The sequence below is a fragment of the Osmerus mordax genome, chromosome 17 (assembly GCF_038355195.1).
Source record: "Osmerus mordax isolate fOsmMor3 chromosome 17, fOsmMor3.pri, whole genome shotgun sequence".
Lineage (NCBI taxonomy): Eukaryota > Metazoa > Chordata > Actinopteri > Osmeriformes > Osmeridae > Osmerus > Osmerus mordax.
This window is the reverse complement of record NC_090066.1, coordinates 1,220,932-1,233,709: the sequence shown is the minus strand read 5'-3', so window position 1 is coordinate 1,233,709 and position 12,778 is coordinate 1,220,932. Positions and strand designations below refer to the sequence as shown.

General features: G+C 48.2%; 1 protein-coding gene across 1 annotated transcript in view; it reads left to right on the top strand.

The window, feature by feature from the left end:
* Window positions 1–2,765: 2,765 nt before the first annotated feature.
* Window positions 2,766–12,778, top strand: part of snd1 (staphylococcal nuclease and tudor domain containing 1) — a gene marked incomplete in the record, with an annotated part of 82,490 nt that continues 72,477 nt past the window's right edge. The window contains 9 exon segments of the mRNA XM_067254615.1: window positions 2,766–2,938; window positions 5,773–5,922; window positions 6,257–6,377; window positions 7,439–7,520; window positions 10,375–10,535; window positions 10,641–10,732; window positions 11,780–11,938; window positions 12,038–12,144; window positions 12,236–12,326. Coding sequence (XP_067110716.1) covers window positions 2,861–2,938; window positions 5,773–5,922; window positions 6,257–6,377; window positions 7,439–7,520; window positions 10,375–10,535; window positions 10,641–10,732; window positions 11,780–11,938; window positions 12,038–12,144; window positions 12,236–12,326 — 1,041 coding nt within the window.

The window sequence follows — 12,778 nt, the reverse complement described above, 5'->3', positions numbered from 1 at the left end:
CTGCTATATTGGGCCTTAATTTAATTGCAGTAAAGCACATTTGAGATTGAATTTCATTCTGATGGTTCTACATTCGTCCTACCCTAAATGCAAAACACAGCTCCCGGTCACGTGACTTGAGCATCCTTTCAAGTTAAGTGTTCTAGATTAGTCATATTGAACCTCCTTTTTCAAAACAAACATTTGAAAATCTGTCCCTATGTCGACTGCCATATGGTAAAGTGCTTTTGATAAATCATAAATCCATCATCCAAGTCTCTTTTATTACATTTTCTTTCAAGCATGAACAAATAGACTCGGATACGCCAATGAGGGACCAATTGGGACTTCATTTATAAAATAGAAAAGCAAAAAAAGCTCCCAGATGTCCTCTGACCAGTCAGCAGATAAAATGCGTTGTAAACGTTTCAAAGGAAATATTTGACGAGCAAATATTAGCCAATGTGAAACCACACAAGCCTCGTCTTTTGGCCTGTTTAATGACTAATTGGACATCATTAGCTAGGTCCACACAGATCGAAGTGCCACCGAAATAAAGTGCGGATTTTAAAATGCCATATGGTCCAAATTATACATTAACCCCAGGTTAGTGAACGATAATATTTTATTTTCTGTACAGTCTGCTTTGTCTATGGAGGATAAACACCTCGGACACCAAAGTCTCCTTGCCAACCGACAGAAAAGACAAATACAGTATTTATTTATTACTGCACTGAGTTCATGTGGCGATTGATTTAGAGTATTTTATTGCACATTTTGTGTGTACAAATTCAGGTAAATAAAACAGTCACACCGTGGGGACTGAGATGGTTTAACTCTTTTGGCGCGTAATGTACTTGGAGTTCACCAGAAGCGTTGGCCAGCAATATCTGTTTATAGATTAAAAAAGAAATACATACATACTGCAATTCTATTATAAATCGCATTGAATTTCGTCTCCACAATCTTTAGACCTCTTTCTCAGAGTCGTAAAGTGTAGAGAAATGTCAGTTTTTCAACCGCGTAAAAGGAGACCATAAACCTATCCAGAGCGCACCAATTTCATCATGCGCAGTAGGCCTACCCCTCAGACAGTAGCCACTTACATTGTAGAACGGTGTGTCACAGCGCAGTAACCGTTGACACGCTCATAAATTTTGAGAGGGGATGTGGAATTTCGGTAAATTAGTATTATAATACTTTTACTAGGTCACGCCTTGACTAGTTCCCTATGACCTTAACAACGCATAGGCAGCTCCGTGCAGTTGCTAAGTGAAAGAGGAATGGTTTGCTATTTGCGCTTCGCGGCAACCCCATTCCGTAGGTCAAATGCAATACCCTTTCGTGGCATTTTAATGCCCGCTTCTTAGTCAGATGTTCTATATTCTTGGACATTTGTTTTTAAGTACGATTTTTCACATTTTTACATCACCTTTAATGCATTACACATTGAACTACAACATTGATCTTTTACTTTGCACAGAAATACATAGGCTACAAGTTGTATCAAGGCTAGGTTTCCATGTCAGTTGCCAAAATCAGTTAGATGAATACATGGGTCAGTTCCAATAGATCGGATCCTTTAATGGTTTTTAACACGTGCAACATAATAGGAGCTCTAGCACAATGATTGAATAATTGTAAACTGAACTCTAAAAACGTAGTCCTTCTAGAGTTTTCTGCTGTTCCTGCATGGGAATGTTGATGCCTTCTTTCACGGATCTGCGCATACACTTGGGCGCATACAATGGATTGCAATGACTTATTAATAGCATCCTCCACGACACACACCTGAATAGTATAGGTCAGCCTATATAAGGAACTCAAATTCCATGAACTTTAAGAGTATTTACATTTAAGTTTAGTCATTTAGCAGACGCTCTTATCCAGAGCGACTTACAGTAAGTACTGGGACATTCCCCCGAGGCAAGTAGGGCTTGGGCTGCCTTGCCCAAGGACACAACGTCAGTTGTCATGACCGGGAATCGAACTGGCAACCTTCTGATTACTAGCCCGACTCCCTCACCGCTCAGCCAACTGACTCCCTTGGTATTGTGTGAAATTGATCTTAAAATGCATTTTTAGGAATTGATGGAGTTTGCTATGAATGTGGAATTTTATTTTATGTCATTATTTCGACCTTGACAGCCTTAAATGTATTGCATTTCTTCCTGACTCATAGGCCTGTGGTAGGACATGAAACTCACATTCCATGGCCCTCTTATGAGGTTTTTAAACATTGAGCTTCTATTTTCTTAATTTCACATTCATTCCACAGCACCACTGCCACTATACCTATTTGTATCAAAAAATTAATAGAGTAAACAAAAGGCAGATCAGAACAGTCACACAAATAGTAACAAACCGGATAAATTACCCACATGTTTAATACATCCACATTTTCTGAATTGCCATTGCCAGAAAATCTTATCAAAGTGTAATCATGCTACTAACAGACTACAGGATAACCCTAACGATTATGTTTCAAAGTTGTTGGACGGTTTGGTTCAGTGTGGGCCTGCTGTTTACTATAAACGTGCAAGCATGTGAACAGCATCTCCAATGACACTCGTCCGGGAGAAAATCTTGTGAATGGTGTTCGCCGCTGTTGGGGTTAATACTATGCTGACGTGTCGAACTTACTCTGCGCCGGAAGTTAACATTTCAACGTGCTTACGCGGCAGACGAGAGCTCCATTCACTTCAATGGCAAACGCGGAAAAGTAACGGTTTGACGTGTGTATACATGGTACCGTGTGTTTCCGGTATAACGTGTGTGTCCAACGGTCTACAGTCCTTTCCTTTCCTTTTGGCGTTCAGTAGAACAGTCACTTAAGACTCCCGGCTCCTTCTCCCTAAACGGTGTATCTAAATCAGCGGACATGGCAACTTCTGTATCGGCTCAAGCTCAGGCTAATACCGCTTCGACCTCGCCACCGCAGAGAGGAATTGTCAAAATGGTAGGAACACATACATGGATCCTGGTGTCTGGGACACGTTAGCAAGCTAGCTAGTTAGCAAACCGCTTAGCCAGAGTCCGACAAAGCAGTCTGCATCCAAACAAATAATAATTTAATTTCTCCTGACATGTCATGTGTTCAGGGCTGTATTCTTTCAACGTATGTGTGGATTATGTCATTGCTGTCTGGGTGGCTTTTTATTTAGAATAGTGATAAACTACTTGTGGTAACCGCCTGCAGCAGTTTGAGATTAGCTAGCTAACTTGCATGTCAGAAAGCTAATTTACTTTTTGTTTCCTTCATTGCTTCCCTATTATATACGACATTGATGGATGGGTAGCTAGCTGGTGACAAAAAACGTAATTATGACCCGAACATTATTTTGAAAGAAGTGACAGAACGTTAGCTAGCAGAAGCTTGTTCCTGCCACATATGGTACATTTTTGACTTGTTGTAGCCAATAACTTCCAAGCTATCTACCTAGTCATTTGCGTTCAAAGTTCGGGGCTCCCTTTAGAAGGTAGTTCGTATTAAGTTGACGTCGAACAACTAGAGTAGCAAGTTGCCCAACTACTGGTTGATGTATTCGCCTGTTGCCAAGTTCAGCTCAGGTTAGCTTTTAGCTCAGCAAGCCATCTCTTGTACTTCAGAATACTTGACTAGCTTGCATTTATAAATAAAACAGCGCTGCGATTAAACAATGAAGCAATATGTCTGTACTAGACATCTATCTTTCTAGTTTGTGAAAGATCTTGAGCTGTTAATCGGAACGTGGAGAAAGTGATGTTCTAGAATGTTTGCATGCGCTGTAATGAAAGCTACCTCGAGGAACTGACACGTAGTTCCTCAGCTCCTCATCTGAAAACTCGTAGACTACCTTATGGTTCCAGCTATACCGTGGCCCAAAGTAATCCTCGGGACAGTACGGTCTCATTCTAACTTGACATGTTTTCCCCGGCAAATGTCGGTCGTTACGGCTTTCATTTGATCCATTTAAATCGCAGACTTTTATTGTATGATTTTTAGTATCTCTATAAGTACTGTAGCCAGCCATGCTAGTTGCTAGCACATCCTTAATTTTTTTTAAATTGAGTTCAGGCTTCTCAACCTGCACACTAACGTACGTTAGTGATATAGCCAACGTTGGCCTCTTATCAATTTGTGGAGTTTCAATTTGACTGAAATCATTAAAGACGAACATTGCCAAATTCATTCATTATACCTAGCACTAATCTCATCGATCGAAGGCTAATCGTCAGTGTAGTAGTCATGACTACGCCCGAGCTGCAATTTATCAAAGTAAGTGAGCTGTAGGAGTTTGATCTCATCACTGTGATGTTTACGTTTGGATATGCGCAGTATCTCTTGTGGCTGTGCAAGAGAAGACAAAGAAACGGATTACTTGTTGACACTTTGGGAATAGCGAGCATGTAAGGAGGTTGAGCTGCACACAAGGGAAGGCTATTTATGGAACACATCTCATAAAATGTTTTCAAGTGAGCTTCCCTCTGTAGACTGTCATCAACACTGCATACTAGGCTATCACACATACCGAAAGCTTCTATGATGATGATCATGTCTTATCTCTCATATGTCACATTCAGAGATGACCACAATCACATGTGGTCATCACAGGAAGTGAGACAAGGATGCTAGGCTGTGCGTGTGTGTTGTGGAACACAGTAACCTGATTCTGCCGTGGGTCAGCATTAGTTTCCCTTCTTGCCTGCGATGCTGTCAGGAGTGAGTCACTGGGACGATCTGGGAAACAGTGAGCCGAATCCTGGCTCTATCTGGTCAGACATCTTAAATCAACAAGACACTGTGGTCCGCAGCCGTAGAGGGGCCTCAGATAACGGGCGTTTGCTCAGATTCTGTAAATGCTTCGGTTGTTATAGGCAAACCCAGGACAAGGCTATATCTTTTATGTGTTTTTTTTTTTTTTTACCCCCCCCTTCTCATCTGCCTTTCATGTGAAAGCAATTCTGTGATGGGCTCTGACAAACCCAGGCGTATGTCAACACTGTTGATTGGGTGAGACGGTTGAAGTTTATTACTGTTCGGCTGGGTCGGCGCCTGTCCGAACGCGTGTCAAGAAACCTCCTAGCATCATCGTGATTTTACCTCGAGGTGGTTGTTAAACTCTCTCCAATCAGCAGATTGCCAACACTCATAAACCCAGAACTCAACTGAACGTAGTCTATTAATGAAGAGACGGAGCGAAACAATTAATCTCTCTTTTAGGACAATCGTCGCAGCCTCTCTTGTCTCCAGCAGCTAAGAGTGGCTTGTGGCATTACCAAGTTCTTTGTTCTCCCCGGTACTAACACTAGAGCCGCTGTCAGGAACCCTGACCGCTGCTGCCTAAACAACAACACTGACAGACTCTCCAATGATCTCCATCAACAAGTTTCGCTAGTGTATTCGTGTATTTGTTTACTTTTGGAAGTTGCACAAATCATTGTGAAACAATGCCACAAACCAAGTAATCCCCCTTCCTTGAATGAAGACGTTTGGTTTGGAGAGTTGAGGGGCAGCCTGTGTATACAGACCTGCTCTTGGACTGTTGAGCATTAAGAGGGATTGTTTTCTTTCCCCAAGGACCAGGAGACAGACCCAGTTAAAAACGGACGAGTGATTGTGGTTCTGACCCTGTGTGTGTGTGCAGGTCCTGTGAGGATGTGGTTCTGACCGTGTGTGTGCAGGTCCTGTGAGGATGTGGTTCTGACCGTGTGTGTGCAGGTCCTGTCAGGATGTGGTGCTGACCCTGTGTGTGTGTGTGTGCAGGTCCTGTCAGGATGTGGTGCTGACCCTGTGTGTGTGTGTGTGTGCAGGTCCTGTCAGGATGTGCCATCATCGTGAGGGGGCAGCCTCGGGGCGGGCCCCCCCCGGAGCGCCAGATCAACCTGAGCAACATCCGCACTGGGACCCTGGCCCGCAGAGCCGCTCAGAGCCAGCCGGACGCCAAGGACACCACCGACGAGGTGTCTGTCTGTCTCTCTGTCTGTCTCTCTGTCTGTCTCTCTGTCTGTCTCTCTGTCTGTGTGGGTCTGTCTGTCTCTCTGTCTGTGTGGGTCTGTGTGTCTGTGTGGGTCTGTTTGTCTGTCTGTCTGTCTGTGTTTGTGTATGTTTGTGAGTGTCTTAAAGGCGGTCATAACATCTGTGATGGATAGAGAACATGATCTCTTTAGTTTTGTACAGGTTAGTGGGGATGAATTGAACAATGCTGAGGATGTGGCGCCCCCTAGTGACACACAGTTGGCACCATCAACAGGTGAAAGTATCAACAGGTAGATGATGATTGCTCTTGCGTTACAGCCCTGGGCCTTCCAAGCCAGAGAGTTCCTGCGAAAGAAGCTGATTGGCAAAGAGGTGTGCTTCAGAGTGGCAAGCAACCCCAGCTCAGTCAGGGAGTACGGAAGTGTCTACCTGGGTAAAGGTGAGAAAGTGGTACCTGTCTGCCTGTCTCTGTCTGCCTGTCTCTGTCTGCCTGTCTCTGTCTGCCTGTCTCTGTCTGCCTGTCTCTGTCTGCCTGTCTCTGTCTGCCTGTCTCTGTCTGCCTGTCTCTGTCTGCCTGTCTCTGTCTATCTGTCTATCTGTCTATCTGTCTCTCTGTCTCTCTGTCTCTCTCTCTGTCTCTGTCTCTGTCTGTCTCTGTCTGTCTCTGTCTGTCTCTGTCTGTCTCTGTCTGTCTCTGTCTGTCTCTGTCTGTCTCTGTCTGTCTGTCTCTGTCTGTCTGTCTCTGTCTGTCTGTCTCTGTCTGTCTGTCTCTGTCTGTCTGTCTCTGTCTGTCTGTCTCTGTCTGTCTGTCTCTGTCTGTCTCTGTCTGTCTGCCAGGCCCTAAAGTCACTGGCAGTTGAGTGGAATACTAGTGATAATAAATGAGATTTCCCCGCTTTAGGGATCTGATTGTCGATTGTGTGGCCGACTAAAAGGAAACGGTTAGTTTTTCTTTTCTGCTCGTACGTGTGGTTGATCTCCCTCCATCCCTCCATCCCTTCTCCCTCCATCCCTTCTCCCTCCATCCCTCATCCCTCCCTCCCTCCTCCCTCCATCCCTCCTCCCTCCATCCATCCCTTCTCCCTCCATCCCTCCTCCCTCTATCCCTCCTAACTCCATCCCTCCTCCCTCCATCCCTCCTCCCCATCCCTCCCTCCATCCCTTCTCCCTCCATCCCTCCATCCCTCTATCCCTCATCCCTCGCTCCTCCCTCCCTCCATCCCTTCTCCCTCCATCCCTCATCCCTCCCTCCCTCCTCCCTCCATCCCTCCATCCCTCCTCCCTCCATCCATCCCTTCTCCCTCCATCCCTCCTCCCTCTATCCCTCCTAACTCCATCCCTCCTCCCTCCATCCCTCCTCCCCATCCCTCCCTCCATCCCTTCTCCCTCCATCCCTCCATCCCTCTATCCCTCATCCCTCGCTCCTCCCTCCCTCCATCCCTCCTCCCTCCATCCCTCCTCTTCCCTCCACCCCTCTTCCCTCCATCCCTCCGCCTGCAGACACGACTGGAGAGAACATTGCGGAGACTCTGGTGACCGAAGGCTTGGCTACTGTCCGCAGGGACGGATTCAGAGGCAACAAGTAAGAGACAGCACATCCTGACAGACCACGACGAGGTCAACACAGACCTGACGGGGGGGGGGGGGGGCATACCTCTATACCTCTAACAAACGACTACATGCACTGATGTGTCACTTGTGTTGTTTCCTCAAGCACTAATGGGTCTTTTGTAAACAACTCGAAAATGACGCTGTTGTTCTGTCCAGTAATGTCACCGTGACATTGTCGGTAATGTTTACATCAGTTGCACAACTGATGTGGGATAAATGAGGGAATGTGGCAATGACATTGCCACACAGCACAATGGCACCATAATCACTATTGTGAAGTCTCAATGATGTCATCCATAGAGACTTCTGGTGTGACTGTGATGACCTCAGAATATATGTAACAATGCTTTTGAGAGGACATCACATATACAATAACTTGTAACTTATTGAAACTAATTATTATTATATACTTTTTATATAAATCATTGTCAGGGACCTTCAGCAGTTATCAGGTGGAGCCAGTGTTACTCTGCCTGAAACTGGATACATATTTTATTCAGTTCCCAACCCTCCTCTCAATCCCCAAAACTCCCAAAACCCTGTCAGCCTGTGACACGTCGCCCCCTAGTGGGCATGAGGGAGCATTACACGTAACGCGGTGGTGATTTATTTGTATTTTTTTTCGATAAAAGCCGAGACTGTGGCCCACTGTTGGACTTAAACACCTATTTTCAGCATTTCCACCTAATGGTGTGGAACAGCCTGTAATGTAAAAGCTTGACGCTGCCATAATTCCCCCGGATTCCCTAACGAGGACATTATCAGAGGGATGAACTGAAGCTGTTTTCGCCCGCTTCGCAGAACCCAATACTCATCAAAGCCCTGCGATTGGCTGCGTTGAGCATTCCAATCAGGCGGTGATGATGATTGGTCCAGACAGGGCTGGTTCTCAGGGGCCAGTCAGAGGGGCGGTGCGGCTGCTCTTATCCGTGTAGCGAGCCGTGACACACGCGTGTGATGACCACAGACCGTACAGTCACAGTGACATAGTTCACCTCTTGAACGACAGGCTGCTGACGGTCACATGCACCAGAGAGCTGACCGTCAGGCAAGAGCTGCTTTTAGTCTTGACATGACACACACACACCCACATACACACACACACACACACTCATACACACGTCACAAACCCTCTCTCTGTCTCTCTCACTCACACATCTTCTGAGTGTGTGTGTGGACGCCCAGGACTGTCTGAGGCTGTGTCTGAGGCTGTGTCTGAGGCTGTGTCTGAGGCTGTGTCTGAGGCTGTGTCGGAGGCTGTGTCGGAGGCTGTGTCGGAGGCTGTGTCGGAGGCTGTGTCGGAGGCTGTGTCGGAGGCTGTGTCGGAGGCTGTGTCGGAGGCTGTGTCGGAGGCTGTGTCGGAGGCTGTGGTTTCCCCCACCAGAGGAGGCAGAACATCACTGTCCCCTGAGGTGGTCTCGCTGCGATCGATCTTCAAACGTCTCCTCTGGTTCTTGCTCTGACTGCCTTGGGTCTTTTCAGCTCATCAGCTTTAGTCTGTAAACATCAGAGCCTAGCGAGGGGGGACTCAATATCTCCCTTCCTGTTCGTGAGGGCCGTCTGTGTCAATCGACCTTTGCTTGCTGACTGTCCAATCACACTTGTCTCCGTTTTAGCGCCCGCTTTCCTTGATGGCAGGGTTTTCACAACGCCCCTCTCCACTTTCTCCTGCTCCGCGCTGCAGTGTTAAGTAGCTTCAACTGCCATCGACCTTTTTAGCTCTGCGGTTTGTCCTAGAAAGTTCCAGAATTCCTGTGCAGTAAGCGAGTAACGGTTCAATTTCAATTGGGGTCTGTGTCTAAAATAAGTGCTAAGAGGATGGGGGGTTCTGAGTTTTGGGCGTGGGTCCAACGCTACAATTAGGAACATGCTGTCTTCAGATCATTCTGGCTCCACTCCCAGTGTGTGTGTGTGTGCGCGTTTTATTTTATACTTGAATTCCACATTCTCACCTCTAAAGTCCTCTCTCCCAGCCAGCCTGTAGATGTGGTTCCTCTGGATGGAGGGACTGTTTCCTCTGGATGGAGGGACTGTGTCCTCTGGATGGAGGGACTGTTTCCTCTGGATGGAGGGACTGTTTCCTCTGGATGGAGGGACTGTTTCCTCTGGATGGAGGGACTGTTTCCTCTGGATGGAGGGACTGTTTCCTCCTCTGTTCACCCAAGCCCAGAACAAGCGCACCCTTCAGGCCTAAATCAACCATCAGCCCCCCAATCTCTGTGAACACAGACTTGTTTAAACTCCTCAAACGATGTTGAAACATGAAGAGGGATTGAGAAGTGAGACTCTCACATGAAAAACGAACACTGGTCTTTCAAGATACAGTCTGTGTTTTTTTTTATAATTCCTCCTCTTCCTTGAAACTATCAGGATAAGAATTGAGCCACGGCTGCTGCTGCCTGGGAGTCTGAACACAAGGCTCTCTTCACAAACCCTCTTTAGGCTGGGCAGGGTTACAGGCTGGGATCACTAGGCCTCCTACACAAACCACATGGTTCTGTGTGTGTGTGTGCGTGTCTTCAGATCTAATGTTGGAAAATCCAGATTTGTATTTGTCGACAAGCTTTCCTTAGTGTGTGTGTGTGTGTGTGTGTATATATTTCAATATCTGTATGTACAGCACTATTTGTGCCTAACATGCTTGCACTGTACACATTATGTAGATGTGACTGTGCTGTCTCCAGCCCAGATCAGGCCAGACTGTGTGACTGTGTGACTGTGCTGTCTCCAGCCCAGAGCAGGCCAGACTGTGTGACTGTGTGACTGTGCTGTCTCCAGCCCAGAGCAGGCCTGACTGTGTGACTGTGTGACTGTGCTGTCTCCAGCCCAGAGCAGGCCAGGCTGGGGGAGCTGGAGGACCAGGCGAGGGCTGCTAAGAAGGGCCAGTGGGCCGAGGGCAGCGGCTCTCACACCGTCCGGGACCTCAAGTACACCATCGAGAACCCCCGCAACTTTGTCGACTCCATGCACCAGAAACCTGTCAATGGTACGTAGAGGCCAGGGGAGCACACACACACACACACACACACACACACACAGGTATACGTCTTTTTAGGGGCGTTTGGGTCCTAACTTGTCCTCCCTCCTCCAGCCATCATCGAGCACGTCAGAGACGGGGGGGTAGTTCGAGCTCTACTGCTGCCTGACTGTTACCTGGTGACTGTCATGCTGTCTGGTGTCAAGGTGAGACCCCCCAGAGACACACACACGTACACACATACACACACATATACACACACACTCACGCATAAACACACACACTCACATGTACACACATACACACACACACATACACACACACTCACACATAAACACACACACTCACATGTACACACATACACACACTCACACATAAACACACACACTCACATATATTCACACACACACACTCACATATACTCACACACACTCAGTAGAAAAATACTGCTGTTTCCATCCTAGATAACCTCCTCAGTGTAACGTACCCTTTTCAACTCAGCTGTCATCTCCACTTTCCTGTGCTAGTAAGGGATAAGAAACTGTGGGTTTACCACTATTATAACCATGTGTGTGTGTGTTCCATTTTCCTGCTTTAATTGAGTCCCAGATCTCTTTCCCCAGCAGCTGAGCTCTCTAAGTGGTGCACTGGGGAGGTGATTTGTTATCTCATCTCTCACTTACTGATATTACTCATGTTTACAGGCCCAGCTTTCTCTGGGTGCTTTTACAGTCTTATCTGCAAGCCCTTTCCACTTTCATGTGTGTGTGTGTGTGTGTCGCTCGCTTCACCAGTTTGGGCTCAGAGGATCATTGTTAGGATTCATGGTCATCCCTCTGTCCGTATGAACGACTCCTCATCCTGTTACACTCACGCTTCCCATCACCATCCCTCATGAGAAGACCTGATTGGTCAGATGACAGTGTTGACGATGAGAGATCAGTTACTCTGCAGACAAGGGTCTTAACCAGTGTCACCTGCCTCCCCTGCCTCCCCTGCCTCCCCTGCCTCCCCTGCCTCCCCTGCCTCCCCTGCCTCCCCTGCCTCCCCTGCCTCCCCTCCCTCCCTCCCTCCCTCCCTCCCTCCCTCCCTCCCTCCCTCCCTCCCTCCCTCCCTCCCTCCCTCCCTCCCTCCCTCCCTCCTCCCTCCCTCCCTCCCTCCCTCCCTCCCTCCCTCCCTCCCTCCCTCCCTCCCTCCCTCCCTCCCTCCCTCCCTCCCTCCCTCCCTCCCTCCCTCCCTCCCTCCCTCCTCAGTGTCCCACCATCAGGCGCGAGGCTGACGGCACTGAGACCCCGGAGCCGTTTGCAGCCGAGGCCAAGTTCTTCACAGAGTCTCGTCTGCTGCAGAGGGACGTCCAGATCATCCTGGAGAGCTGCCCCAACCAGATCATCCTGGGGACCATCCTCCACCCGGTAACACACACACGCACACACACACACACACACGCACACACACACGCACACGCACACACAGGCCATCCCAGGTGCTGATGGTTCCTGTCTCATCTCCAGAACGGCAACATCACAGAGCTGCTTCTGAGGGAGGGCTTCGCCCGCTGTGTGGACTGGTCCATGGCCGTGTACACCCAGGGAGCAGACAAGCTCCGCGCTGCAGAGAGGTCAGTCCCCTGGGCCTCGTACCTGCCTCACCCTGTGCCTCTCTCCTTAAAGCTTCCTTAAATGTTGTCTGACCCCTCCGCCCCCATGCAGATCTGCCAAAGAGCGTAAGGTGCGTATCTGGAAGGACTACGTCGCCCCCACAGCCAACCTGGACCAGAAGGACAGACAGTTCATAGCCAAGGTACGCAGGTGTCAACACAGACCACAAGAACTGGAGTCTGCTCCCCTCCCGTCCTCTCCTCCTTGCTGAGACTGGAGTCTTCTCCTATGCTCCCTAACCTGGTTGCAGTGTGAGGTGATGTGATACAGGCCTGTGCAGTGTGAGGTGATGTGATACAGGCCTGTGCAGTGTGAGGTGATGTGATACAGGCCTGTGCAGTGTGAGGTGATGTGATACAGGCCTGTGCAGTGTGAGGTGATGTGATACAGGCCTGTGCAGTGTGAGGTGATGTGATACAGGCCTGTGCAGTGTGAGGTGATGTGATACAGGCCTGTGCAGTGTGAGGTGATGTGATACAGGCCTGTGCAGTGTGAGGTGATGTGATACAGGCCTGTGCAGTGTGAGGTGATGTGATACAGGCCTGTGCAGTGTGAGGTGATGTGATACAGGCCTGTACAGTGTGAGGTGATGTG